This window comes from Daucus carota, chromosome 3 (genome assembly GCF_001625215.2).
Source record: "Daucus carota subsp. sativus chromosome 3, DH1 v3.0, whole genome shotgun sequence".
Lineage (NCBI taxonomy): Eukaryota > Viridiplantae > Streptophyta > Magnoliopsida > Apiales > Apiaceae > Daucus > Daucus carota.
Window position 1 is genome coordinate 15273746 of NC_030383.2, and position 26126 is coordinate 15299871.

General features: G+C 33.0%; 3 protein-coding genes across 7 annotated transcripts; all 3 read left to right on the forward strand.

Moving 5' to 3' along the window:
• The first annotated feature begins 1618 nt into the window (after positions 1-1618).
• Positions 1619-10651, forward strand: LOC108215158 (probable sugar phosphate/phosphate translocator At1g06470). Of its 2 annotated transcripts, XM_017387524.2 has the most exons (12): positions 1619-2004; positions 2246-2415; positions 3526-3611; positions 3867-3916; positions 4241-4308; positions 5030-5130; positions 5289-5301; positions 5901-6085; positions 6872-6958; positions 7612-7706; positions 8790-8945; positions 10322-10651. In XM_017387524.2, exons 1-11 carry the CDS (start codon positions 1769-1771, stop codon positions 8908-8910), a joined length of 1212 nt encoding a protein of 403 aa, XP_017243013.1. In that variant the 5' UTR covers positions 1619-1768; the 3' UTR covers positions 8911-8945; positions 10322-10651. The 2 variants fall into 2 exon arrangements, with proteins under 2 accessions (XP_017243013.1, XP_063946492.1); XM_064090422.1 differs by lacking the exon at positions 1619-2004 and having other exon boundaries at positions 2275-2415; positions 3507-3611.
• A 1238-nt stretch (positions 10652-11889) lies between these two features.
• On the forward strand, positions 11890-14981 carry LOC108210511 (PLASMODESMATA CALLOSE-BINDING PROTEIN 2-like). Its single transcript, XM_017381834.2, has 4 exons — positions 11890-12134; positions 12364-12606; positions 12709-12742; positions 14452-14981. Exons 1-4 carry the CDS (start codon positions 12074-12076, stop codon positions 14696-14698), a joined length of 585 nt encoding a protein of 194 aa, XP_017237323.1. The 5' UTR covers positions 11890-12073; the 3' UTR covers positions 14699-14981.
• A 3900-nt stretch (positions 14982-18881) lies between these two features.
• Positions 18882-25392, forward strand: LOC108210965 (PHD finger-containing protein 1). 4 transcript variants are annotated; one of them, XM_064090703.1, is made up of 9 exons: positions 18882-19119; positions 20219-20304; positions 21354-21847; positions 22524-22685; positions 22828-22965; positions 23366-23501; positions 23970-24188; positions 24269-24387; positions 24820-25392. In XM_064090703.1, exons 1-9 carry the CDS (start codon positions 19117-19119, stop codon positions 25092-25094), a joined length of 1632 nt encoding a protein of 543 aa, XP_063946773.1. In that variant the 5' UTR covers positions 18882-19116; the 3' UTR covers positions 25095-25392. The 4 variants fall into 4 exon arrangements, with proteins under 4 accessions (XP_063946773.1, XP_063946772.1, XP_017237919.2 ...); XM_064090702.1 differs by lacking the exon at positions 18882-19119 and adding an exon at positions 19170-19520; XM_017382430.2 differs by lacking the exon at positions 18882-19119 and adding an exon at positions 19170-19520 and having other exon boundaries at positions 22828-22953; positions 23429-23501.
• Positions 25393-26126: the final 734 nt, after the last annotated feature.

Genomic DNA, 26126 nt, shown 5'->3' on the forward strand with positions numbered 1-26126 from the left:
TAAATACTGGATCATACTTTTGACATGATTTTAGATTGCGGTATTTAGAATCCAGATCCAAATCAAATATAATTTTAATCGATAAATGAATTTTTGGACTTATCAGAATTTTTGGAAAAATAGAGAATTCAATCAAATCATAAATTAATAAAATATTCTTTTAATTAATCAGAAATTAGTCAAAAAAGTTTAATAAATCAAAAATTTTAGAAGAGTGTTCTACAATTAACATTTGTCATTCCAAAATAAATTAACCAGCCCCTAAAGGTAAAAAATAAAAAAAAAAAATCCACCAAACTGTATGTCCATGAGCATACTTGAGATTTACTCAATTCAACGACTCTCTTTATTATCACAAGGACAGACAAACCACCGAATGAATCTCCCTCCGATCACCACCCCTCTATCTCTACACACATATCATCTCTCTCCGGCCACTCAGATATGAACGGAGACAGTTCTTTAGAATTTTTAGGCACTTTGTTTGGTTCTCAACCCATGTTCTTCGCATTTTTAATTATATGCAGGGTGTTTTTTCAAGCATTTCCAATTTTTATTTTTATATTTTCAACTTATTGTACTGTGTTTTGGATAATCACTGCCATATTGTTCTTCCTTGTATATTAATCATCTTGTATTACAAACAGGTTTGCCATCATGGGAATCATGACAAACTACTTTGGGCCTCCTCGACCTGGTTCTCAAAGTTAAACTTTTGATCATGCACTTGGTGGAGCACCTCGGAGTACTGTTTATGATCCTTATTATTGTTACATTAGTGCGGATTCCATGGATTTTGCAGTCTGTAATGAACTTCTTGGATTATCTTGTGTTGCAGCTTTAGAACGTACTGTGTTTATCTTCTATATGTATACCGATCTGTGTCAGAATTGTATTGTTACAACTTCTCCGGTATGCAATCAATGTCGGAGCAATTTAGGCTCTCTAATTCAGAACAATTTATGGCAACACCTTTATGTGTACGTGTTTGTGTATGTGCTTGGGCCTAGTAATTGAAACACCTTAGTTGCTGGATGAGTTTCACGCAATAAACTAAAAGTTGTCTGGGACAGAACTAGGAGGATACTCTTCCTTTGCTTCTGGGAAAATATTTTAAGTTTTATTTCTTCCTTTTCATTTTAACTATTTAAATTAGAATCTTAATTGGAATGATGTTCCATTCTCCTTTTTTGTTGTACAATTTTTGTTATAAAAAGAATTAAACTTCCTTTATTAACTGTTCTTTCTCTCTGTTCTCCATACTATTTAATTTTAAATTTATATTACCATCATTCTTCATATTATCCCAATCAAGTGAATACATCTTAAAGAAACATGAGAAAGTGATAGATATCTTAAAGAAACATAGGCATTCTTGCTAGTCAGAAAGCATAGATAGGTTACCTAAATACTGGATCATACTTTTGACATGATTTTAGATTGCAGTATATAGAATCCGGATCCAAATCAAATATAATTTTAATCGATAAATGAATTTTTGGAAAAATAGAGAATTCAATCAAATAATTTAGAAGAGTGTTTACAATTAACATTTGTCATTCCAAAATAAATTAAAACCAGCTCCTAAAGGTAAAAAAAAAAAAAAAAAAAATCCACCAAACTGTATGTCCATGTGCATACTTGAGATTTACTCAATTCAACGACTCTCTTTATTATCACAAGGACAGACAAACCACCGAATGAATCTCCCTCCGATCATCACCTCTCTATCTCTACATACATATCATCTCTCTCCGGCCACTCAGATATGAACGGAGATAGTTCCGATGGTCAAACAAACAAGCAAGTCTCGTTCAGCATAGAGAATTCTAGTCAACATTCTGTGAATGATGCAGCAGATCTCAATTCATATAATCATGCTGCTAATTCAATTCATTCACATAACTTATCCGTTGCAACAAAGCCTGTTGTATCAGCTGCTCATATACTCAAAACTTTGTTTTTTATACTTGTTTGGTACACTTTCAGTCTTCTCTTGACTCTGTAAGTCATCTCTTCGTACAGCTCCCTGTGTTCCTAAATAAGTGTCGTTTTGAGTTAATATCGGTAGTTTTACTTATAATTCTTTTTTTTTATTAGTTAATTAAGTGAAATATTGGAAAATAGTGTTGGAATTTAAGTGTAATTTATCGATATGTTGAGTGATAATGTACATTCGGAATGGAGAGAGTTATGTGTGATTAATTGGTGAAGTGAATTTGAATGTCGGTTGTGTTTGGTTAAGGTACAATAAGAGTTTGTTAGGTAATGATATGGGGAAATTTCCGGCTCCTTTGTTGATGAACACATTTCATTTCGGGATGCAAGCTGTTTTCGCTAGGGCTATTACATGGATTTGGTCTAGTAGGTTTCAAACTACTGTCAAAATGTCGTGGAAGGATTACTTCATGCGAGGTGAACTGTCCACTTTTGATTTCTTTTTTGTTTAATTTTGTGTACAACCAGTTGCGTATATATGTTTGACTTCTTTAATTCAGTTTAATGGTTTTATGATTTTTTACATGAATGAGTTTTTAGTATATATAACCTTTTATCTTGTGAATAGTAGTGATCGGAGCAAATTACATATGAATTGAGGGTAGTCTAGTTCCCCAGATATCTGTAAGACTTGGCTACACTTCGCTTCACCGTAGAGTGATTAAATAAGATTTCATAATTGATAAAATTAAATTATACTACCTATTTAGAATACCATAATATATCATATAAGCTATGTCATTTTAAAGAGTTTGCTTCAAATTAATTTGCTCTTAACACTGTATGGCTTCAAAGCAAAAGGTATGGGGTGGAAAAGATTACAACATCAATTTGGTCTGTAAAAAGCTAAAACAAGTATCACCGTGAGAGTAGAAGGAGAGATTGATATTTAAATCCCAACCATATGTAGTAAAAGCGTAGTGCTTACGGTAAAGGCTTTTGTCCTTCTCATGATATGCTTAAAACTCACGGCTGCTTCAAATCTTCAAGCATTACCATATTATATACTACCCATGATGTAAATTGGTATTTTGTCTCAAACTCAACCTCTCAATAGCCATCATATGTATATACTCTTGAATTCAAGCTAGTAACCTACTTTATGTAACCTTACGGACTGTGTAATTACGTAACGCTAGTATCCTAGCATTACGTAATTTCATCTTTTTCATTACCTTGAACAAACTATGGCACTAATGAGTTAATTTCCAGCCTGAAACGAAATTAAAATAAGTTGATGAAGAGGATAAATAGAAAAGACTGAAACAACGAAGAAAATATCATGTAGATTTAATAGTTTTGTACTTCAAACAGGAGCTGTTTGATAACTTAAATGCAGATTTTTGCTTTGCCATGTGTATAAATGTCTTCACCAATTGCAGTGCATAATCCTTGTATTAGCATGCACTGTTAGTTTTGTGGAGCTGGGTGCCTACACTGCTCACATTTTAATGATCTCTGAATATTGTAACTTCTTTTATTGACTTTTCTAACAACTAATGCTACAGATGGACTTTCCTAATACAGTTGTACCAACAGCTCTTGGAACTGCACTGGATATTAACTTGAGCAATGCATCTCTTGTTTTTGTCACTGTTACATTTGCCACTATGGTTAGTCATTTTTATAAAACAAATTTTTTTTCATGTATTGTGTTAAGACTGCTCATTTGTGTCATACCAGAGGAAATATATTCTTCCAATTTTGCTCCTCAGTTTTTTTATAGTATAACTATAATATCTCTTACAGTATTATTTTGGACTGCTTGTTGTGTACTTGATTTGAATTGTAGAAATTAACTTTCCGTTATATCGTTTTTACTGCTAGAAAATTTTCTCCTTATTATACTATCTCCTTTGTTTTTGCAGTGCAAATCTGCGTCTCCAATATTTCTTCTTCTGTTTGCTTTTGCATTCAGGTACAAGAATTTACTATAATTTTGGTTTTGGTACTTCTACATTCCTAATATATGCTGTTTATTATGTATATAATGGAGTGATACAATCCAAATGATCACTTCACTGTCTCATTGAAATTCAATTTCTTAGAAACTTTTGTTTGGAGTTGTAACTGAATAGATAGGTTAAGAAACATATATAATATTCTTTATTTTGTTAGTTTCTGAATTATTACATTATCTTCAAACATTCTGTAGAGTGTGGTTTATTAATAGACTCAGCTTTAATCGTCCTTGTGTACAGCATATATTTGCTGTCTATTAACTTCAAATTTCTTGTGGAAGGTTGGAGTCTCCAAGCGCAAAGCTCTTTGGCATTATCTTGGTTATATCAGTTGGAATATTATTTACAGGTTGGCTGCTTAATCAGTTCATTTGGTATCTTTTGTTTCTTAAATATTATTAATAAATAAACATTGTACTTAATGTGTAAGGCTCCCACATTAGCAAGGTCTGGAAAAAGGTACTGTCATAGCAGCCTTAATCTGATTTTCCAGTGAAGAGGTTGTTTCTGGGTGCGAATCAGTGTCCTAGCAGACATGTTAATGCTTAGCCTTTTATTCAGTTTCATTTTTTTGTCAGTAGATAAATCAGGCTCCTATTCGTTATGATTACAGGTATATTACTAGTGTCCTATGTTATTGAACAACAAAGAGATCTACTCTCTTCTATTAATGAATATGGAATCTTTAATATTTGTCATGTTATTCTTCTACTATACAGGAAGCAATTGTGGTATAATATTAAAATTGAGAAATATAGATGACATTCATCGTGAAATGTAGATTGCTACAACTAGTCAATTATCCTAATGTTCAATTATCTGGTATATCAAGTAAATTGATTAAATGGGAATGATTGTCAACTCAACTTGGACTTTAATCGATTTCATAATCTTATGAATGATGATAGGTCCCAAAATTCTAAGAGAAGACGTAGACAATTACAAATAGCAGATATCTATTTATGCATGTGTATTCTTGAATTCTCTTTAGCACGATTATTTCAATGTCATTCATATCTATTCCAACTTTTTTCATGCTGTTCTTACTTCTATTCGTTATCTTTGTTAAGTTGCAAAGGAAACAGAATTCCAATTACTGGGATTCATTTTTGTCATGATTGCTGCTGTTATGTCTGGCTTTCGTTGGACAATGACTCAAATACTGCTTCAGGTATACTTCATGACCATATCACTCTTCATTTTCAATCTTCCAGATTGTCTTTTCTCTGTGTATCTGTAAATAATGTACATGTAACTTACTTTCTCTACATGGTTTTTGGGTTGGATTGTATGTACCTGCTGTTTCCAATATCCATGTTCGTTATAAAGAAAGAAGTATATGGTACGTCCAAAACTTGCTATCCTTGCATTTTGTTGTTTGATATGTGATTTTTTATTTATTTATATATACAGGTGCTTTAATGTTTGAATTTGCAAGAAATTAAATATTCTCAAATTTTAGGTAACCTGATTGAAACAACTACAATAATAAATCCTGACCTCTCTGTCTTTGTATCTCTGATTTCTTTGCATGGCTCTGAATTTTATCTCTAATTTTATAAGTATCTCTATTAAAGGTTTTAAAGCAATCAAGAGACCTAGTCCTGACCAAAACTCAATGACGTCAACCAAAATAGATTGGGTCTATGCAAAATGGACATTTGGCCCACTGAATTTACTTTCAAAGTTTGTTTGGTCAGCCTCTATAACTGAAGAACATTCTACTGTTGATTTAACTGGTGAGAGCAGGGCGGGAGAGGGGGGGGGGGGGGGGGGGGGGGGATTGTTTTGGCCCATAAGCTTCTACTAGGGACATTGTTTTGAATAAATAACAGTGTTGTCTTGTATTATATCAAACTAAACCTATTCAGCAATATCAATATATATATTTTCCTTTTGTTAGGCATCAGACTTTGACATATCTGCATTGGTTATGTTCAGGTCTGCAAAATCCACTGATGCTAATGAGCTTCATAGCTCCAGTTATGGCAGTCTCAACTGGTATACTGTCTCTTATTTTTGAACCATGGAGTGAATTCGGAACCAATGTTTACTTCAACAGCTCATGGCATATTACTCGTAGTTGCTTGCTGTTGCTTCTTGGTGGAACTCTGGCCTTTTTCATGGTTATAATCCAGCTCTGTTTCTTTTACTTTTGTGGCTATTTTTGTCGTTGCCTTCGAGAAATGTTCATATTATTTTTTTCCCAGCATGTTCTCTAGAAAGGTTATTTCTTCCTAGTTTCCTCTAATGTCACGAACGTTGATAGAGAGATAGATAGATAGATAGATAGATAGATAGATAGATAGATAGAAAGGTTATTTCTTCCGAGTTTCCTCTAATGTCACGAACGTTGACTTCTATTATTGTGTGTCACTCTCTCCCTCTTTGTATATATTTATATATATAGGGTCCTCCTCCAATACAAACTACTAAAATACAAACTAAATACAAACCAATGCGATTAAGTAGAATGGTAAGGGTTTTGGGACCGGGGATGGACCCCAAGATGGGCCTAGACGGGTCCAAGTCGGGCGTAGTAGGGTCGGGGTGGGGCCTAGTGGGACCATGGTGGGGCCAAGTTTTGGCTCTTAAGGCTGTCTGGAGCCTGTCCAGGGCCTGTGCGGAGCCTTGGTGAGGCCCTAGCGGGCCCGGGGTGGATTGAGCGGGGGCGAGGGTGGGTCCTAGGTGGGTGATGACATATAGGGGGTGGGTGATGACTTATAGGGGGTGGGTGATGTCGTTTAGGTATAGTTTCTCTTAGTTTGTATTTTAGTTTTTATTTTAGTGGTTTGTATTTGAAAATTTGCTTATATATATATATCGAGAGGGAGTGGGGGGCAGACACAAGTCACACTACAGTCTGTGCTATTCTATTTTTTTGATGGAGTTTCTTGTTCCTTTTCTTGCAGGTTTTAACAGAATACATTCTTGTTTCCGTAACTAGTGCAGTTACAGTGACTATAGCAGGAGTTGTCAAGGAAGTAGTCACTATATTGGTATGAATTGTACTAGTTGGTTCAGCATTTTTAAGAACTCATGAATAAATGCTGTTGGGAAATTATTTTTAGCACATAAATATTAAGAAACGTATCCATGATGCAAATAGCATTGAAGACCTGCATCAGGAATTAAAATACCAACGGCTGCAAATAATTTTAATCTTATTTAACTTTTTATATAATGTCAGAGTAGAAGTTAAAACATTTTAACATGCTAAAAAGTAAATTGCATAAAGAAATTGGGAGCTTTATTTGTGCTGTCTTTTAAAATTGTAAATTGGGTCTGGATGGTACTTCAACCTTCAATTGCCTTCTCAAGAAGTGTTTTTGTCAGTTCAATTTAAAGTTACATGTTCCTTGGCTAGGTTAGAACAATGCTTCTATTCTGATCTAGATAGGAAAAAATGTAAAAATATATCCCCATTCTGAAGTAACATACCTACTGAGCTTCTGGAAATTGTTGCATTACTTTCCTTGTCATTCAAAATATATATTATAAAAAAAATATATTATTATGCCGATGGGTGATTAGTGCAAGGCATCTATTCTGTAAAGCATTTATATTCTTTATCATGAAAGATTCTTTCCATCAGCAACATTCCACTAATTACTTAATATCGATTCTGACCAAATTTTGAATTGCTCATCAGGTTGCTGTAATATACTTCCACGATGAGTTTACATGGATGAAAGGGTGTGGTCTCATCATCATTATAATTGGTGTCAGTTTATTTAATTGGTACAAGTAAGTTATCAGACATTCTATATTATTCAGAAAGTTTGTACTTTATGTGCCTCTTAAATTTAGGCCTTATTTTTAATGTGTTCAAATATATGGAATTCTCAGTTTTCATTTAGTAAAACATGTTTAGCTTTTCTGGTAAAACCATGTTTTGTGTGTTAAGATACGTGCTTGACAAGATTAAGAAACAAAATGCTGTTGGTTGATGTATTATTAAGCATTAAGCGTTATTGTGGAGAAAACAGAACAAAAATAAAAACCTCTTTCTGCTTCCTACAAAGTCTCAACTTGCTGTTATGATACCTCAAATTACTCTTACTCCTTATTAGGCTCCCTGCTGATACCAACTACTTACGAAGCCTTGATAAAGTTTGGAGTGAACACAGCTTTTATCTCATTGCGAGCAATATATAGTGTGGCATACTAGTTACGCTCAAAAGAATCTATTTGTCTAATCGTGGCTAAGCCTGTTGTGAACTTCCTCTCAGGGATCTGTGATAGACAATCAAAGCTAAAATCAGTGTAGTATATTAAATCTTTATATAGAATTAAATCTTTATATATAATTTTAATTGATATACAATCATATAACTTGCATGAGCAACAACTTCTATACACCTGCCATAATTTTGTGCTATTTGTTAAGTTTGAACGATAATTTAGTCCTGTTCCTGTTGGACTTGAAAATCTGTCACCCAGTTCTTATAGATAGAGTAGCAATGGACCTGTAATGTCATGTGACATGGTTCTGAAGCAAAAGTCTAAGATGTTGAAGTAATGTATAGACCAGCACCTCCAATTTTATTCAAAACTTGCAACTAGAGTGATTCATTTTTTTTGACTGAAACCATCATACCCGTTTAAAATCAATTGATCCTACTCCATTCTTATGGAACATGGAGCCTAGTTCATCTGAGTGTGATGCTGAATCAAGTTGTTGTATTCCATGTTGTTTCAGCTAGTCTACTGACTACTATTATTTCATTCTAGTAGGTGTTGATTTTATTATAAACTAGTGGTGCATCTTTGAAACTTTTAAGTTGCAAGCAATAAATAATGTGTTTCTGTGCTTTTCTGATTATGCAGATACCAAAAGCTACAAAAGGGAGAATCAAGTGAGGATGACATGTCAGGGTCTTTGAGGACTAATGTACCTGCAAAATATGTTATTCTTGAGGAGAATGATGATCAAGATGCTGGGATTTGAATACTTGAATTGCTTGTCTTGAGTTTATTAAACTTGTAAGTTGCTTTGTCCTTAATTGTAGATACACAAGTGTTCCTTTGTCACAGGCACATTCACAGCCACATATGTTGTCAAAATCACTACCACACACCTGATCTTTTACATAGATCACAATCTTAATCCCCATGTCCATCATGTTGTATATTATTATGACCTTTTGATGTGATCACCTTTGACTACTGTGACAGCACTGTCACTAGAACTAATAGACAGAATTATTGATGTACTTGATAAATTTTGGAGATATGAAAGCAACCAATTTAAAATTTTGAAATGAAATGAATATACTACTTTAATATTAGTAATGGATCAATATAATTTTTAAATTTCTTTAATATTTATTCTCTAATTGCAAAACACTACTCGTTTATTATGCTCATGGAATCATTACTGAAGTTGATATTTCTTTGTGGATATCTTGCATTTGATTCTGGAAGTGGAGATGAAGAGGTAAACAATATTTATTATAATCAATTATCAAACAACATATTTTGTAATTTAATTTGATGAGACAATTTGAGAAGTACTGTCAGGCGACTCTCAAGCCTAGAAGTCCAAACCGAAGATTAGTATTTGCTTAAGGATCAATGCTATTGCATGTATACTATGGAACTCGCGAGGAGATTACATGTTAGATCTTCATTGTCTACCACACTACTTCAAAATTACTCATGTAGATAAATATAATGTGTGTGCATTAGATCAGTCTAGACCAAATTATTTTGAAGCAGTGCTAAACATTAAAGTTGTGTTGTGGACTCGAGTACCACTGATTACACGTTGTATCTGGTTGCACTGATTTAGTGAAAACTGTTTTAGAGCATCTCCAAGGGTGATCCCTATTTTAAATCCCTAAAATATAGTAAAATAATGGTTACCTAAAATATAGGTGATGAAAAAGTTAGTTTATTCCAATGGTATCCCATAAATTAGTTCCCTATATATTAAAAATAATATTTAACTAGTAAATATAGAAAATGATTGGCATAACATATAATATTTAATTAGTAAATAAGAAGGTTGAAGGTAGTGGAAGTCTGGAAGATGATGCGGCATAAATAGGGAAGCATTTTTGGTTCCCTACACATAGGGATTTCAATTTGTCTCACCTAAAAGATACAGGTAAGGAGGGAATGGTCGGAGATGAGTTTTTGGAGCAAAATCCCTAAATCTTGCCACCTAGATGAGATATAGGTAAGGAGTGACACCCTTGGGAGATGCTCTTACATTGCAATGCTGGTCCTGAGAAGATAAATCAAAGAATTTTTGACTGTGGGAAGACTGTTTGTAATCCATGGTTTATTTTTTTTGTTTTGGTAATTGTTTATATCTTTTTATCTCTCATTTTAATTATTATGCTTTTTGCTTACAGAATCCCGCAGTTCCGAATTTTCCAAAAGATACTTCCAAGAATTTCCTGCCCGAAGGGCTATATATCAGGATACCGGTATTAGTGGTGCCTCAAAAAAAATTTGTTGTCAACTGTCATTTGGGCATGGTCCGATTTCGTCGTCTCATCCCATAAGAGAGAAAACGAATTCCAGTTACCGAAGAATCAGATGTCATCAGGTGAAATCGGCTGCATGTTGTAGAATTGTAGTGGACTGATTGAGTTGTAGTGTATATTACTTTAACTGGTTGAATTGATTTTTTATTTTCTTTTGTCAAAGTATAATCATAGTTTTGCTATCAGTTTGTTAAACCAGTGAGCACCAAGGCATAACATGGCTTAATTGAAGTATATATTAGTTCATTCTAAAAAGTGAAATGTTCTATTAAAATATTTCACTAATAATGTTGTGTATGCTGTATATTCACCTGACATATACTTGGAAATTGTTAGGCATCCTATGTTACAAGTATATGTAATAAAATGTTGATATATTATGATATACACCCTCACCCGATTCTTTATGTTGGAATTAAGCATGAATGTTAAGAAAAATATAGAAATCACGAAAGAGTAAGAAAAATGTGTAAAATAATAGATCAGTTAATATTTAATATACAGATTTTGAAAGTTAATATTTAATTTATAGATTTTGAAGGTGGAGAAAAATTATGGGTGATATTAGTTTTTACATAAGAATTTACTGTATTTTGTAAGGTTTGAGATGCAAAATGTAGAGGTGGAAGTAACAGTCCTCTCTGAACAAATCAAGTTAAAACTATGAAAATGCAAAATGCGATGCATTCAAAATTTTAAATTATATGTTTTGTTTTGTTATGCCTCGTGCTCAGCTGTGAAAATAACGGCTATTTCTGAGCGAAGGCTCCACACTCTTGGTGAATGGGTGGGCCGTAGCATATGATCCAAATATGTGGCCTGATCCATTATAGATTCTACCATTACCATACTCATTTCTTTTTTTTTTTCCTTTTAAAAAACGATTATTCAGCAAAAGAATAAAGAACAGGTCTCGCCTTATTTTGCAGACTCCAATTTTACTCCCATCGAGAATTAAATAATTTCTATAATAATCTAATAATCTTGAAATTCATGAAAGAACTCCGATTTATATACCCCTATCTCCTTCTCATTTATTTACACTTTTATTAAAGAACTCCAATTTATATACTTCCTATATATCTCTTATTTTTTTATATTTTTTTTACATTATTCGATACGTATTTTAAGAATCATATAAAATATAGTTTTATAATCTTTTTTTGAAATTTTTCCGTTTTGTATAAAAGTTTGGATAATAAATTTTTATTCAAAAGAAAAAAAGTTCAAAATAATTTATTAAATTATATTTTATAAAAGTATTAGCATGCGTGTGTCGAGTGCCCAATGTAAACAATTGAGGGGACGGTGGAAATATATATTATACTTCTGCTTGAGCTGGAATGCATAAATTAAATAAAAAGTAGAAAAGGATAAAATCTAATTTAAAAACTAAATAATAATAAAAAAAGAAAACAGGCAGAGGCGCCGACCGGGCCAGAACCACTTACCATCCATCTCCTCTCACCACACCAGTAGTAGTATTTTGTACTGCCAACTCCATTTTTCAATATATAACATTACTCACAATACCCCTCTCTCCCTCTCCCTCTCCCTCTCCCTCTCTCCCAGAGCCAAAAATTAAGCCAAAGCTAGTTCTCAAATCCAAGTGGTTCAATGGCTCAAAAGTTAGCTACTTTAATGGTGCTTCTCTTTGCCATGGCTGTTGGACATTCAAGTAACATCCTCTCTCTCTCTCTCCCTCCCTCCTCTCTCTCTCTCTCTCTCTCTCCCCCTCTCCCCCTCTCCCCCTCTCCCTCTCTCCCTCCTCTCTCTCTCTCTCTCTCTCTCTCTCTCTCTCTCTCTCCCTCTCCTCCCTCTCTCGCACACACAGACATCTTACCACGTGCTATAGCATTTCATTAATGTTTTTTTGTGCTAAGAACTGTGTCGTGTGTGTTAAACAGACGCAGCCGCGTGGTGTGTGTGCAAGCAAGGGCTCAGCGAGGCGGTGCTCCAAAAATCAATAGACTACGCGTGCGGAAACGGAGCAGACTGCACCCCGACTCACCAAGGTGGCGGGTGTTACAACCCAAACACGGTGCTCGCCCACTGCAACTACGCCGTCAACAGTTACTTCCAGAAAAAAGGCCCAGCCCCTACTGCTTGTGACTTTGCTGGTGCTGCTATCATTTCCACTACTGACCCAAGTCAGTTAAACCTACCCCCACTCCTTTCCTCTTTTACCCTTTTTTAATCCTATCTTTTCTTCTGTTTTTATTACTCAAATCATTTCTACTTATCTTTTTCAGGTGTTTCTGGCTGTGTTTTTCCCTCTAGTGCAAGGTAACTTTTGCCATTCTACTTCAACTCATTAGCTTTCTCTTTATCATATTGCAAAAACAAATATCCAGAAAAATTATTAGCTGATGAGATTTAGTTTAAATATTATTTCTGTTCCAACCAAATCTTTACATTTGGGTTGAGTTCGGGGCTTAAGGAAATAAGTACAATAAAAGTAAAAAAATAAGAAAAATGAGGATAGTGGTGAGATCAGTTAATTAATGTATAAAATAAGTATAATCGAAAAAGGTAGCAACAGTCATTGATTTTATATGAGAAAATTTTACTATATTTAATAAGTTTGAAGTCTAAAGAATAAAGTAAGAAAACTGAGAATAGTGGTGAGACGAGTTAATATTTAATTCTTAAAATAAGTATAGTGTAGAAAAATAACGGTAATGGTTGATTTTTATATTATAAAATTTTATTATATTTGGTAAGTTTTGAAATTAAAAAAATTAAATAGGACATTTGAAAATAAAAATGTAAAAGCTGCTGATATAAACCTATGCTTTTCACATATTCATAAGTGTGGCTTTATTATGATTTTGTGACTATTCTTATGTGTAGCTTTATTATGATTTTGTGACTTTCCAGCTTTACTTTAGTCTCAGTCACACACATTAAAAGCTGAGTCTTTTTGGAGTTACTTACATTACTGTCTTTATATTGTTAATTTGTTGCACTCCTTGTTTTAGAACTGTTAAAAATTGGCACTCACTTCAAATCTCAGAGATGAATATAGTCAATATACTACTAGTAAATACACTACTATATACTCAATATTCACTTGGTACTTGGTTGATACTATTAAAAAAGTTGGATACATGTACAATCGCTTACATAATTTCAAGATTTAAATAGGTAAACATTGTCCTTGAGGGGCTCCAGCATGAGTCAAAAGTTGTACTACATTTAGGCAATGGACAGGTCCTTGTCTACTTGTAGCAGAAAAATTGTGGTGGTTTTTGAGCCTCATTTATATCCGTTGGATTCGATATCATTTTCTCGAGATTTGTTTTGATTTCGTGTCTGGTTTTTGATCGTCTGAATCCACTATTTTATATTCTTGCATCGATTGGTGTGCACGTGCATACCCTAGCGCTTCAGCCTTTAGGGTTGGTTCCTTGAAACAGTTACTTGTGCCTGTCACTGTTGTTGAGATATTTAAGAATGTTCATTTAACCCTCACCTACCATTTACAACTCTATTTAATTTAGATGACTTGAATATGATCTTAGGTTGCTTTTAGTATGTTTTCATGTACTGATAATCTGATGGTGCAGTTAGGTTTATCCGGATTTTTACTCCCTCCGTCCTCCGAGTTGTATAAAATGAGGGACGGGAACACGGGATACTTTAAAGTGGGTGAAAAAACCCGTATAGAATTGAATGAGACAGAAAGCGTATATGTTAATATGCATTTTACACTTGTGATGAAGTCCAATTTAGCCTCCAAACTACAAACTCGTTACTAAGATTGTTGACATTTGCGATAGTATTATTTTCTCAGAACTTAATTTGCATTGTTTGTAGGCTAAAATTTTGTTAGAGAAAGATGAGTACTATGTTATGCTTCGGTCGATTATTGTCTGTTTCGTTAAATTCTTTAGGCCTGGGGACGGGGTTAAACTTACCCGACTCAAATCTGAACATATGTCAAGTTTGGTATAATTATTAATAAAATGTTATTATTTTGCCATTGACAACAGTGCTGCAACCGGGACGAACACACCCAAATCATCGTCCACAACAACAGGCACCACCACACCAGTAGGAGGTTCCCCTTACATGACCACTCCATCCAACGGTGTACTCGGTGGCGTTAATTCGTTAGGGCCATCCGGAGTTGGAATAAACACCGACGACAGTGCGGCTGGGCTTCTACTCACACAAGGCAGCGCTACAAGAATTCTCACAGCCATTGTGTTTATCGGGAATCTTGTCTTATGGGCATAATAGAGTGGCCATGACTGAAGATTGATTAGTAGCAGTTTGGATGATGATGAGCAAGAAATGGGTGGCTATTCATGTGATTGTAGCTAGTAACTATTAAGCATGTGAAGGACAATATATATGTAAAAAGCAACTTAAACCTTGCTTTTGTTTTTTGTTCCTTGTAATCTTGTCTCATTCCTCTAGTTAGATTCTTTTTTTGCTTGGTTTAATGTAGCTAGTGGAGACTGTTTTTCTCTTCCTTGAGAGTGTAATTTATTTTATTCACCCATCTTCTTTTAGTTTAGTACTGGAGCACTTAACACTGCACTTCATGTTTTTTATGAGTTGCTTCTCCTTGGTCACTGCGATTTTGGTAATTGCACAGGTGATAGGCTGAATATTACTTCCTCCGTCACCCTCAATTGTTTACATTGAAGGGGGACACGTAGATCAAGAAAACGTATGAAAATTAGTGGGGAAAGTGGTGGGACCCATCAATATTTAATAATAGATTTGAGATAGTAGAGGAAATTAGTAGGTGTAATAGTAGTTTTTATTGTTAAATATGAGATAGTGTGGGATGATAGTGGGTGTAATGATAAAAAAACTTACTATTTATAAAGAAATGAGAGGGACATCCCAAAATAGTAACCGTAAAGAAATGAGAGGGACAGAGGATCTATACTTTAACACTGCTTCCTATTATTATTAACATTTTTTTTAGGGTCAGGCCTGCTCAAATCAAGTCAGAAGCGAATCTTATTACTCCCTCCGTTTCTATTTATTTTGCTCGTTTGATATGTCGGAACTGTTCATAACATGAGACAAATTATTAATTTACGTTTAATCTATAACACTAAATATAATCATGATCTTGTTGGATTCGTATTCATGAGTATTAATCTATAACACTAAATATAATCATGATCTTGTTGGATTCGTATTCATGAGTACTTTAATACGGTGAAAATTTTATATTTAATATTAATACGAAATTAAAGATATTAACAATCAAAAATGTGCATTGTCAAACGTAATAAAGGCAAACAGAAAAAGTATTAAGAGACGGATTCAGTACTTTTTTTTCTTCAGACGGTTGGCAAAATGAATAGCAATGCTTGAGAGTCTTAAATCACCAACGTCATAAATGATACTCACTCCGGCTCTCTCGGATGTATACATTTGGAATGGAAGTGTATAAAGTAGTGTAATGTAATGGAAAAAAGAAAAAAAAGTATGAATATCAATGCTTGAGAGTCTTAAATCACCAACGTCATACATGATACTCCCTCCGGCGCTCTCGGATGTATACATTTGGAATGGAAGTGTATAAAGTAGTGTAATGTAATGAAAAAAAGAAAGAAAAGTAGATAAAGTGGTGGTACTCATAAATATTTAATTGATAGATTTGAAAAAGTAGATGGAAGTAGTGGCCAGTGGGTGGGTGTGATTTTTATATTAAAAAAAATTACTATTTTGGGAAAGTTTTGAAGTGTACAGAATTGAATGGGACATCCAAAAAGAAAGTGTATAGAAATCAGAGGTACGGAGGGAGTAATCCTTTGCGCTGTTAGGCTCAAAATCTCTTATTTTTAATAATTTTTTTTATATGTTATGTCAGAAGCAAATATTGAGAAAGTAGTTAATATTCGTTATTTAGTAAAAATTAAGTATTGTTTCAAAAAACATTTTTATTAATGGTTTGAGAAAAAATAATAATTGATTTTTTGAAAAAAAATAAGTCAAACCCCTACTTGTTACCCTAAGTGAAAATTTATTTAAATAATTATATTACAATATCTATATAAAGTTAATAAATAAGATTCGAATCTCATAAACAATATTTTAAATATATATTAATTTTGTTTAATATAAATTTGAACTTATCTTCTTTTTTTTTTCCTTTTTAAACATAGAAAGTGAAATATTAAAAATAAACTATTACCATATTCAAAATAAACTATTATATTAAAAAATAAAAGAAGAAATGAGAAAATACTGATTGCCTTAATTTAATAAATTTTGATGGGGATAAATATCAAGTTGGTGACTCGTTTCGTCCAAATGTATTAATTGATCAATTACGCTCTTAAACTCTCTCCACTTCTAGCACGCATACTTCATCACAATCCGCCTTGCTGTTAATGTTATATCGAATACCATTTACATACATAAAAGCGTATTCAATAAATTAGTAGGTATTCATGAATCAATAACAATTAGAAACATTCGGTAGATAAAGTGATGCAACTAATTTTACCAGCACACAGTCCCATATTTTGTTTTTTTTCTTTCGGAACACGTTTCCAAAGTTCATACTAGATCGGGGCCTTAGTTCTCGCAAGAACCCCAATATAGGACTACATCTTTGTGGCAACTTTACCATATGGCTCTCCCTTTGTATTAAAAGAAACTGTTAACTTGATTCCCATCATCTTACGCCTAACAATCCTATGCATCGAAACAGGCCCTCGTTTTAAATGCTTAACTCCTCCTTCTTCTGCAGGTACCGGTTCTTCCACTTTTTTTCGCTTATTACTGAGTTGACGTTGTAGATAATATTTTTAGATTTTTAAAAATTTATCTCCTATTCATTTTTATTTAAATCAAATAAAACAATCAAAAAATTAAAAATAAATAGTTGATAAAATTTTAAAAATCTAAAAATATTAGAAAAAATAGTAGGACTCGGAATCTTTCATTTCGATGTAATATCATTCATAAAAAATGTGTGAAACTTAATATATAATATTTTCAAAATTTTGACTAACGATAGAGTAATATTTTTGATACAAATTTTTCTAATGAGTGTCTAATTTGAGTCAATTTGGAAATCAGTCACTCAATTGATACATTTGGACGAAACGAGTCACCAACTTGATATTTATCCCGATTTTGATGTATATACAATAATCGGTATTCTAAAAATTGTCTATTAATCCGATTAATACAATGACAAAAATGAGCAAAAATTGTTAATATAATATAAATCAAACATTGTCAAATCGGTCAATACTCGGATGATTAATGGGTCAAAAATTGGTCAAAATGGGTGAAAACATTAAAAGCTTATAAATTTTTTATAATTTTTTTAATAATTTGCATATATATATATATATATATTATACAAATAAATGGAACTATTATGATTAATGATTCAATTAATCATTTTCATTTAACTTGAAATCATCTAATTATCAATAGGTGTTAGTTCAGGGGTATATTGGTAATTACATGATATAATTTTTGAATTTTACCAAACACATATATAATAATGCGATTTTATATTTAAAAAATATTAATTTTTTTTAAAATAAAATACAATGTTCTAGTTAAATAAAGCATTATTTAATTTTTTTTTAATATCATATTATGCAAACGAAATATGAGATTAGATTTTTTATAATTTAAGAAATTATTATTCGAGAAAAAATATCTTAGATGATTTTAAGGGGTTTATATCAAACAGGCCACTCGTTGGGTCAAAATATCTCACTTGACTCACACATCTCAACGGAGGCTCATTTAAGCCACTATAAACCAAATACATATCATTTTACCCACATATTATTCATACCTTTTTACTTAATCATTTATAAAAAATTAACCGTTTATTTTTTTTACTACAAAAACACTTCGAGTACTTTCATAATTATCTCTAGTATTTATCAAAATAATTTGGGAAATTATAAAGCAACATAACAAGGGTGATCAAATAAATATATATTTATAGCTACATATATTTTTAATTACATAGTTATGTTGTTTTAAAAATTCTCAAATTATTTTAATAAATACTAGAGACAATTATGAAAGTACTCGAAGTGGTTTCGTTGTAAAAAAACAAACGGTTAATTTTTGACAAATGATTAAGTAAAGAGGTATGAATAGTGATGTGGGTAAAATGATATGTATTTGGTTTATAGTGGCTTAAATGAGTCACCGTTGAGATGTGTGGGTCAAGTGAGATATTTTGACGCAACGAGTATTCAGTTTGATATAAAACCCATGATTTTAATGAGATTGAAATTCTTATATTTTATATCATATAAGTATGAAAATATTTGGGAACTAACACTTCTCATATTTAACTTTAACGGGATGGTTACAAATTTCTAACATGAAATTTAGAATGTCAACGGTCATATTTCAATATACGTGGACTCATTTGCCAATGAACCAACTGCCATCTTTCAATGTATGTGTACTCATTTTCAAATGAACCAAGTTAAGGGTTGCAAACTGTAATAATTTTATAATAAAAACACAAAAGAAATAGATGAAGGATCTAATTGTAATCTTAAGTTACTGCACCAAGTAAAAAGGGGAGAAATTAGCAGTGGAATGTTTGCAAGTTACCATCTCATTCTTCTCAGTTTCTCACCTTCTTCACCTTAAAAAAATACAAGTGGAGGAGACGTTGCTCTGTGGAGACCCACATGGTAAAATCTTTTGATTGCCTCTAAACTTTACAACTTATGCTTGGTTTTCATTCACGTGGGTTTTTTGTGCTAATTTTTTTTACATGGTTTTACTTGATTTTGTGTGTTTTTACTGGTACTTGTTAGTAAATCTTTGTTCTTGCTTAGGGTTTTTGCTGAGCCATCTTTATGAGTCTGTATGAGTTGATAGGCTTGTGCAGATTTTTTCATTTTGAGCAAAATTTATATAAAGCAATGGACACTTTATTATGCTCAGTGCATATCAAAACCCCTTCTCCCCTTGCCTTTTTTGGAGTTGATATAGTTGTGTGTTGGTGAATTTTGCTCAGACACAACTATGATTCTGACGTTTTCTTGACCAGAGGGGTGGAGATGGTGTCAGTTTTGACAAAATGGGAGAGGTGAACTCTAATTTCTATATACGGTTTATATGTTTTGGTTGGAAACTTCGAGCAATTTGAAATTTTGTTTCTAAAATCCCAATTATTAAATTTGGATAGGCTTCATTACTATTTGAATCGGAATTTAAAATATTTGAAGAGTGGTATGTTGTCATTCCATACCTTAATTGGAGAGGGTTTTGGTCTTTTTATTGTTGTTGGGTTAATTCAGCAAACTACTATGCTTTGTTAGGCTGCTACATGCTACTGTACTCTATAAGATCCGTATGATCAATCTTCCATTTCGTGACCTGCTAAGTGATGTTTACTTTTGTAATTTTGGCTTTTGCTTTGTAAGAGTTGTTGCGGTTGTCATTGATATTGCTTTGTTACTGTGTTTGATGGTTGTTTGCTAAGCCTTCAGAATGAGTTTGGAACCAACCAAAAGACCAAACCGAACAGCTATTAAGCAGTTGGTTTGGTTAGGTGAAACCTCTGTTGGTCTGTCAACTCTGTTCGCATAGGTTTAGTAATACCCAAATTGACCAATTTGGTTCGGTTCAGCTTGGATTTCTCAATCTTTCGCAACAGACCAATGCTCGTATCACACATTAGCTACAATTATGTTATATTTGGCAAACTTCGACAGACTACAAATGATATATGTGTAGCTCAAACACCATGTCTTTATAACTGTTGATCTACTGCCAAACTTTCAGGACAAAGTATGCGACACATGTGGGGATATTGGTTATGAGACAGCACTGGTCATTTGCAAAAAATGCAAAGTTGGTTGTGAACATCTGTACGACCTCTCTCTTGTATTTTATTTCATCCATTATATATTTTTAATGTTTCCCTTATGAAAGAAAAGAATATGCACTTTATTTTAAAAAATAAAAAAGACTTGGTTTTTCGAGTAACTAGGCATTGGAGGTGAAAGTTGCTGTCTCTTTTTACAACATCTACATAAAGTTCATAAGATAATGCAGTGAAATTATACTAGGTAAAATTAAGTCAATTGTATTATGTATTAATGTATACCTTCATGAAAACGGGGATACTTTCTGATTATACATCGAACTAAATTACAAGGCTCATATGATTGTAGTTGTTGCAGCATGTGTTCTGAAGTGCTTATTGTAACTTTATATATCTTTAATTTGTCGAATTGTAGGTAGAATCTATGATATAAGATGTGCTTACCCTTTTAAGAATGAGATTCGCAGATTAACCTCCTATCCTGAATCTAAGAGATCTAATGTCTTAGCCTGATTTGTTAATATGTATGATGTATCGATCTGTACCGTAGGGACCACTTTCGCAGCGAGGCCTGTGATTATTGGCCATTGTTTGTGCTATTTATTCTCTGCATTTAGATATTTCTGAGTTTTCGTGTACAAGCTTATCTTGTTCAGACTGCTGTACAATTTTCTGGGTTTCTGCATTCTTCATTCAGACATGTGACAATAGATTTTTTAGACAAGCTTATGTTGTCTAGCCTGCGGTAAAGTGTAAACTATATTATCTTCCCCATGTGCTGAAAACGAGACTTCATTGCACAGAAATAGTGTAATTGTACCTCCAAAGTATCAATATTTTCTGGTCTAAAAATGCAAGATATTCTAGATACTGGTTACAATACCTCCTGTGACTGGTGTACTTGGTAATTTTTTGGTTCCAACTATCGCCTTTTAATTCTTATGTCAACAAGATTAAGTGCTATGAATTATTCATCATAATGTGTGCATGACTGTTAGATGAAGAGTCCTACTAATAAGCTCCTTTAATTAATAGTATTTTGTTTTCATTTTATTGTTATCATAAATCTTTAAAAGTGTTCCTGGTTTTCAGCTATTGCATGAGGAAGTTTTATATGGCTGCACCTGCTGATTGGTGCTGTGAGATGTGTAAAAGTATCAGCATGGATTCATCAGACTGTGGTTTGAAGAAAGAGTCATTTAAAGCTGTTACGTGTGATCTTTCTACTAAGCTGCATCATGGTCCTAAAGATTTTACAGACCGGAAAAGTTTTTGTAAGGGTGCGCGAGGTAATTGGCATGAAAAAGCGGTAGGAACAGGGAAAACTAAATATTTATGGACCAGTGAAGTTAAGAACATGCCATCAGGAGAGAAGAAAGGAGAATCCACATGCGTAGGTCCTGTCTCAAGAAAGCCATCTAAATCCATAGCATCTGAACATAATATCGCTAGTATGAAGCCTAAAAGTATCATTTATGCTGACTCTTCTTTTATGGTGAAAAGCAATCCAAAGTTTGGGCCATCCAGAAATTCCTCTGTTAGGTCTGGTAATATCCAGAATAACACATCGGTGAAAAAAGTCAAAGGTTTGTCTATCACTTTCACAAAAATATTACTTTAATGTCTTAAGGTTGCCATAGCCTATAAACGACATTACTTTTTGCTTTCTTTTCTCTTCACGTGTAAGGTAAAGAATCATCTTATATTTGTGTCTTTACCCCGCCTCTTCAATAGTTGTTTTAATCCTAATTGGCCTATATGATATGCAAATAGACTTTGGCCAACTGCTGACTAGATTTACATTAATAGATGGTTGAAGTCTCAACATGCAATGTTATGCTCAATTTTAAATTTTTTTTTTCTTTTTTTATCATCTAATAATCATTTATAACCACAAATGTATGTCCGATTACTCTAAAATATTAAATTTGTCCAGGATTTCTAATATTCTTAGTCCAGACAATGACTTGAGTTCTAGACTATATGGCTTTTGTTCAAAAAACTGAAATGAACTACCAAGATTGTCGTTTTCCTGCAGTTTTCTAGTGCACCAGGGCTAGTTCATACTTTCCTACATATAGAAAGTTCATAATTAAAATATTCCTTTGTGATGGCGTATAACTCTGATCATTTAATTTTTAAAAGTTTTTAAGAAAATTGGTTTATGGAAATTAGTGCAGTTTATTGACGCTAAGTTTTACTTGTCATATTCACCATAGTGGTGTAGAAGGATAGGTTAATGTGTTTTGGTTTGTATTTCAGAATTGAAATCCATTATTTCTCCGGTAAAGGAAGATCGTCAAATGAGGCAGACTTCATGTGTCAAAGATACTGAAACTTCCCATGCTAAGAAGCAAAAGAAAATGAAAGAAACAGCAAGTACATCTCATATGTCAAGGCATAACCAAACTTGTGATATTCCACGTAAACTCATATTCTCTTAACTTCTGTATTTTGCTCTGCTGCTTTTGTATTTCGTAATCATTTCTCTTTCTGATTTACATCTTTCTAAATAAATTTACTGGTCTGATTGGTTTGCTACTTCTGGTTTTACATCTTACTTCAGAAACAAATGCCAGTTTATCCCCTGCAATTCCACTTGTATCCACTGAGGTTATTAAAAGAACAGATGGCCACTGGCAAAAGAAAATAAGCAAGGAATCATGTGCAGATTGTCAGTCTCCCATGTCAGGCAAGAGCACATGTACCTGAAGGATTTACCTTTTTTCTCCTTATTTTTCTAATAGTTTATCTTTGCAAAAGATATTTCAGTTGGATATATAGATCCTGTTCAAATTAGCTACTTTTCAGTTGGTATCCACAAAGATACTTTCAGAGATGAGCACCCTCTGAATGAAATTAATAAAAACAAACCGAAGCATAGAGTATATAGGGATTTTCTTCTTCAATTATTGTTATGTTTAATTTTTGAACACATATTGTTGATTAGGAAAAGGCGAAAATTCAAATTTGTGAATTGAAGACGTTGGTTGTTTCAGTTTAGACAGGACAAAAGTGTCACCAGACCATAAATTTGAGAACATAAATTGCTTTTATTGAAGTCAACTGAAAAGAGTAATTGAAAGGCAATGTCTATGATGCAGGTGTTGAGCTTACTGAAGATGCTAAACCAAAGAATTCGGATGCTGATAATGTTGTTTTTTCAGTTAAGGAGTTTTACATAAAAGCTGCCGCTGAGGAACCTCTTCCAACTGATCCTGCTACAATTGCATCCTGGACGTAAGTAGTTTTATCATTTTAACCAATAAAATTAGCTAAATACTTCTATAACAGCTTAATTATTAAGCTAGACAGCTAGAATTCAGTTATGGTTGAGAACATGGAGCTGTCGTCATGTAGACTATAAATGATAAATCACGAAGTAATCACTTTGGATAATTCTGTTAGGAGTTCCTTTTTGTGATGTGTTTCCTATTCCAAGTTATCAGTTGTTGGAATTAATCACTCTGTTGTTTATCGATGTTTGCGCAGCTCGTCACTAAGTATCTTTATGTTTAATCTTCCTAGGTAATCTCTTCAATAAATCAGTAAAAGTAATTTGAAGGATTCAAAATATACTCTATGTTACTTCCTGAAATATCTAGCATATTGTTAATAATATCTGAAGTTGTTAATTGTTCATACCTCAAGTATATTTAATGCCTTGTCATCTTACTTCTAATCAAACTATTATCTATTTATATTCAGAGGAAGCTTCATATTGAAAGATGAGAAGACCAGTATCAGTTTTCAGGCTCATCCAAGATCACAAGGTCTCTCAAAGGTGAAAGAGTTCTGTAGAAAAATGCCCGAAGTTCTTGAGTTTGAGCTCTGTTTGTACGAGGATTTCTTAAGAACTGTTTTTAAGGGATGTGATCCTGATGACCAAGACATTGGACTGTATTTTTTTCCTGACGACAGGATTAGGTTTGTTTTGGCACCACCTAATTCTGTTTTCTAGAATTTTCCCTTTAAAATAGATTTTTAGTAATTTCTTTCATTTGAAGGCCGAATGCGTACATTTCCCACTTAGAGCAGTTATCGGGAAATTTCTTTTTGAGAAGCTGCATTGATGGAGTCGAGTTGCTCGTCTTTACTTCTAAAGTTCTGCACAAAGATTATCGTAGTGAGTTTTTAATCTCTCTGCTGCCTTGTCTATTAAAACACCCTGTAATTTTTTGTATCATGCTCCTATATGTTAAGAGGTTTCTTTCTTTCATTTTATTATATTATTTGGGGGGGGGGGGGGACATTGTTTAATCCTGTGTTTAAGTAATTTTAGTGTTCAACTTGTTCGAGCGGGCCACTTCATGTTGATCTAGTATAGCCAGTAATCATGCACTCTGGTCATTAAAAGTACCGTGCCAACTAGGACATGGCTTTATAATGCTTTCAGAGTAGTACTTAACTGTGGCAATATTAGTCCCTGAAAATGCCTTGTGATAGAATGTTGAATCATGTTTATTTCTCCTTCACTTGTTCATAACGCGCGCTTAATTATTTTGAATTTTCCCTTCTGATATATTTTAATTTATTTCTGGCAACTTTGTTTTTCCAGAGCGGAATAAGTGTGACTTTTTGTGGGGAATATATCGACATCGTCATAGGAAGCTCAAAGTTGCAGTAGAGGAAACAATGGTTGTCGACATGGATATTGATTCAGAGGAAGTCGACATGGAAGTCGACATGATAGGTGGAGAAACTGTAGGCACGGTTGATGTTGTAGTTCCAAAGCAGTTGACTGAGAGCGATATTGACATTCCACCAGGATTTAGCCCATCAATGAGGGGACAATGGAAGACGAAGATAAAACAGGAAGTTTGGAAGTTTTAATGGAACAACCAGAGTTGACCTAGATGTTTATACAACCGTCCTGATTAATGACTGCAATCTCCTCTTCATAGGAGGTAATAAATGTTTAGGATATAATGTGATGGCAAACAAACCTCATGTGTAAGAATGTTGTTTTCTTCTTTACAAATGGTCTGGAAGGTTTGTAGGGCCTGAATTGAAATTATTTCGACATTGAGCATGTTTTGAAATGTTTTTGCTGAGGAACCTTGATGACCTCAGAGATGTAAAGAAATTGCTGCCTTGAAAATAAAAGCTTCCTAACTGTTTGTAGTGTAAATTTCAAAGCTAGAGTTTACTATGCGTTCATGTTCAACTTATCAAACAGATTTATCATTTATTAAAAGAAGTAACATAAATAGAAATTTCCAACTGTATATAATATTGCGCATATTTATCAGAGGAAGAATCATCTGTGGCATACAAATCGATAATTTGCTCAGATGATTAAATTTCAGACAGGATAATTGCTCCCTGGCATATATGGTGTAGCTGGGAGCTGGTTTTCTAAATTTCTTAAAAATAGGAATCATATTTATGATTTTTCAAAAATAATAATTAACTTATTACAATCATTCAAAAATTAGTCATAGGAATATTTAGAAAATTGAACTTACAATAATAACTAAATTATTACATAGCTTAAAATATTTACATGTTTTTCAAATATATATATAGCAGTACCTTTTTTGATGTTGGAAAGTACAAAATTTAAAAACATATAATATATATCTCATGTGTAAATTTTATTAGAGATATTTAACCATCTACTTAATTAATTAATTTTAATCTATTATAATAACTTTTACATAAATATATATAATACAATATTAAATTCTCGTATAATCTTTCCGGCGATTCTTCTTTTCCCGGAATACGTTTTTTCTCAATATAGGTCTATTGGTCTTTATTTTAAAAATGTCTTGTATTTCTTTCGAAAAGACTACTTTTTAAATATTTTTGAGGGATCTTCTCGTTATATATGTTTATGTTTAACTCACCTTCTCATTATTT

Bases quoted from the DNA above. Each gene is read 5' to 3' on its own strand.
- LOC108210511 (XM_017381834.2), top strand. From the start codon at position 12,074: ATGGCTCAAAAGTTAGCTACTTTAATGGTGCTTCTCTTTGCCATGGCT. The intron at 12,135-12,363 runs GTAACATCCTCT...TGTGTTAAACAG, and splicing joins CATGGCTGTTGGACATTCAA to ACGCAGCCGCGTGGTGTGTG. The intron at 12,607-12,708 runs GTCAGTTAAACC...TATCTTTTTCAG, and splicing joins CATTTCCACTACTGACCCAA to GTGTTTCTGGCTGTGTTTTT.
- LOC108210965 (XM_064090702.1), top strand. The intron at 20,305-21,353 runs GTACGACCTCTC...CCTGGTTTTCAG, and splicing joins AAAGTTGGTTGTGAACATCT to CTATTGCATGAGGAAGTTTT. The intron at 23,502-23,969 runs GTAAGTAGTTTT...ATTTATATTCAG, and splicing joins GCTACAATTGCATCCTGGAC to AGGAAGCTTCATATTGAAAG.
- LOC108215158 (XM_017387524.2), top strand. From the start codon at position 1,769: ATGAACGGAGATAGTTCCGATGGTCAAACAAACAAGCAAGTCTCGTTC. The intron at 4,309-5,029 runs GTTGGCTGCTTA...ATCTTTGTTAAG, and splicing joins AGTTGGAATATTATTTACAG to TTGCAAAGGAAACAGAATTC. The intron at 6,086-6,871 runs GTTATAATCCAG...CTTTTCTTGCAG, and splicing joins GAACTCTGGCCTTTTTCATG to GTTTTAACAGAATACATTCT.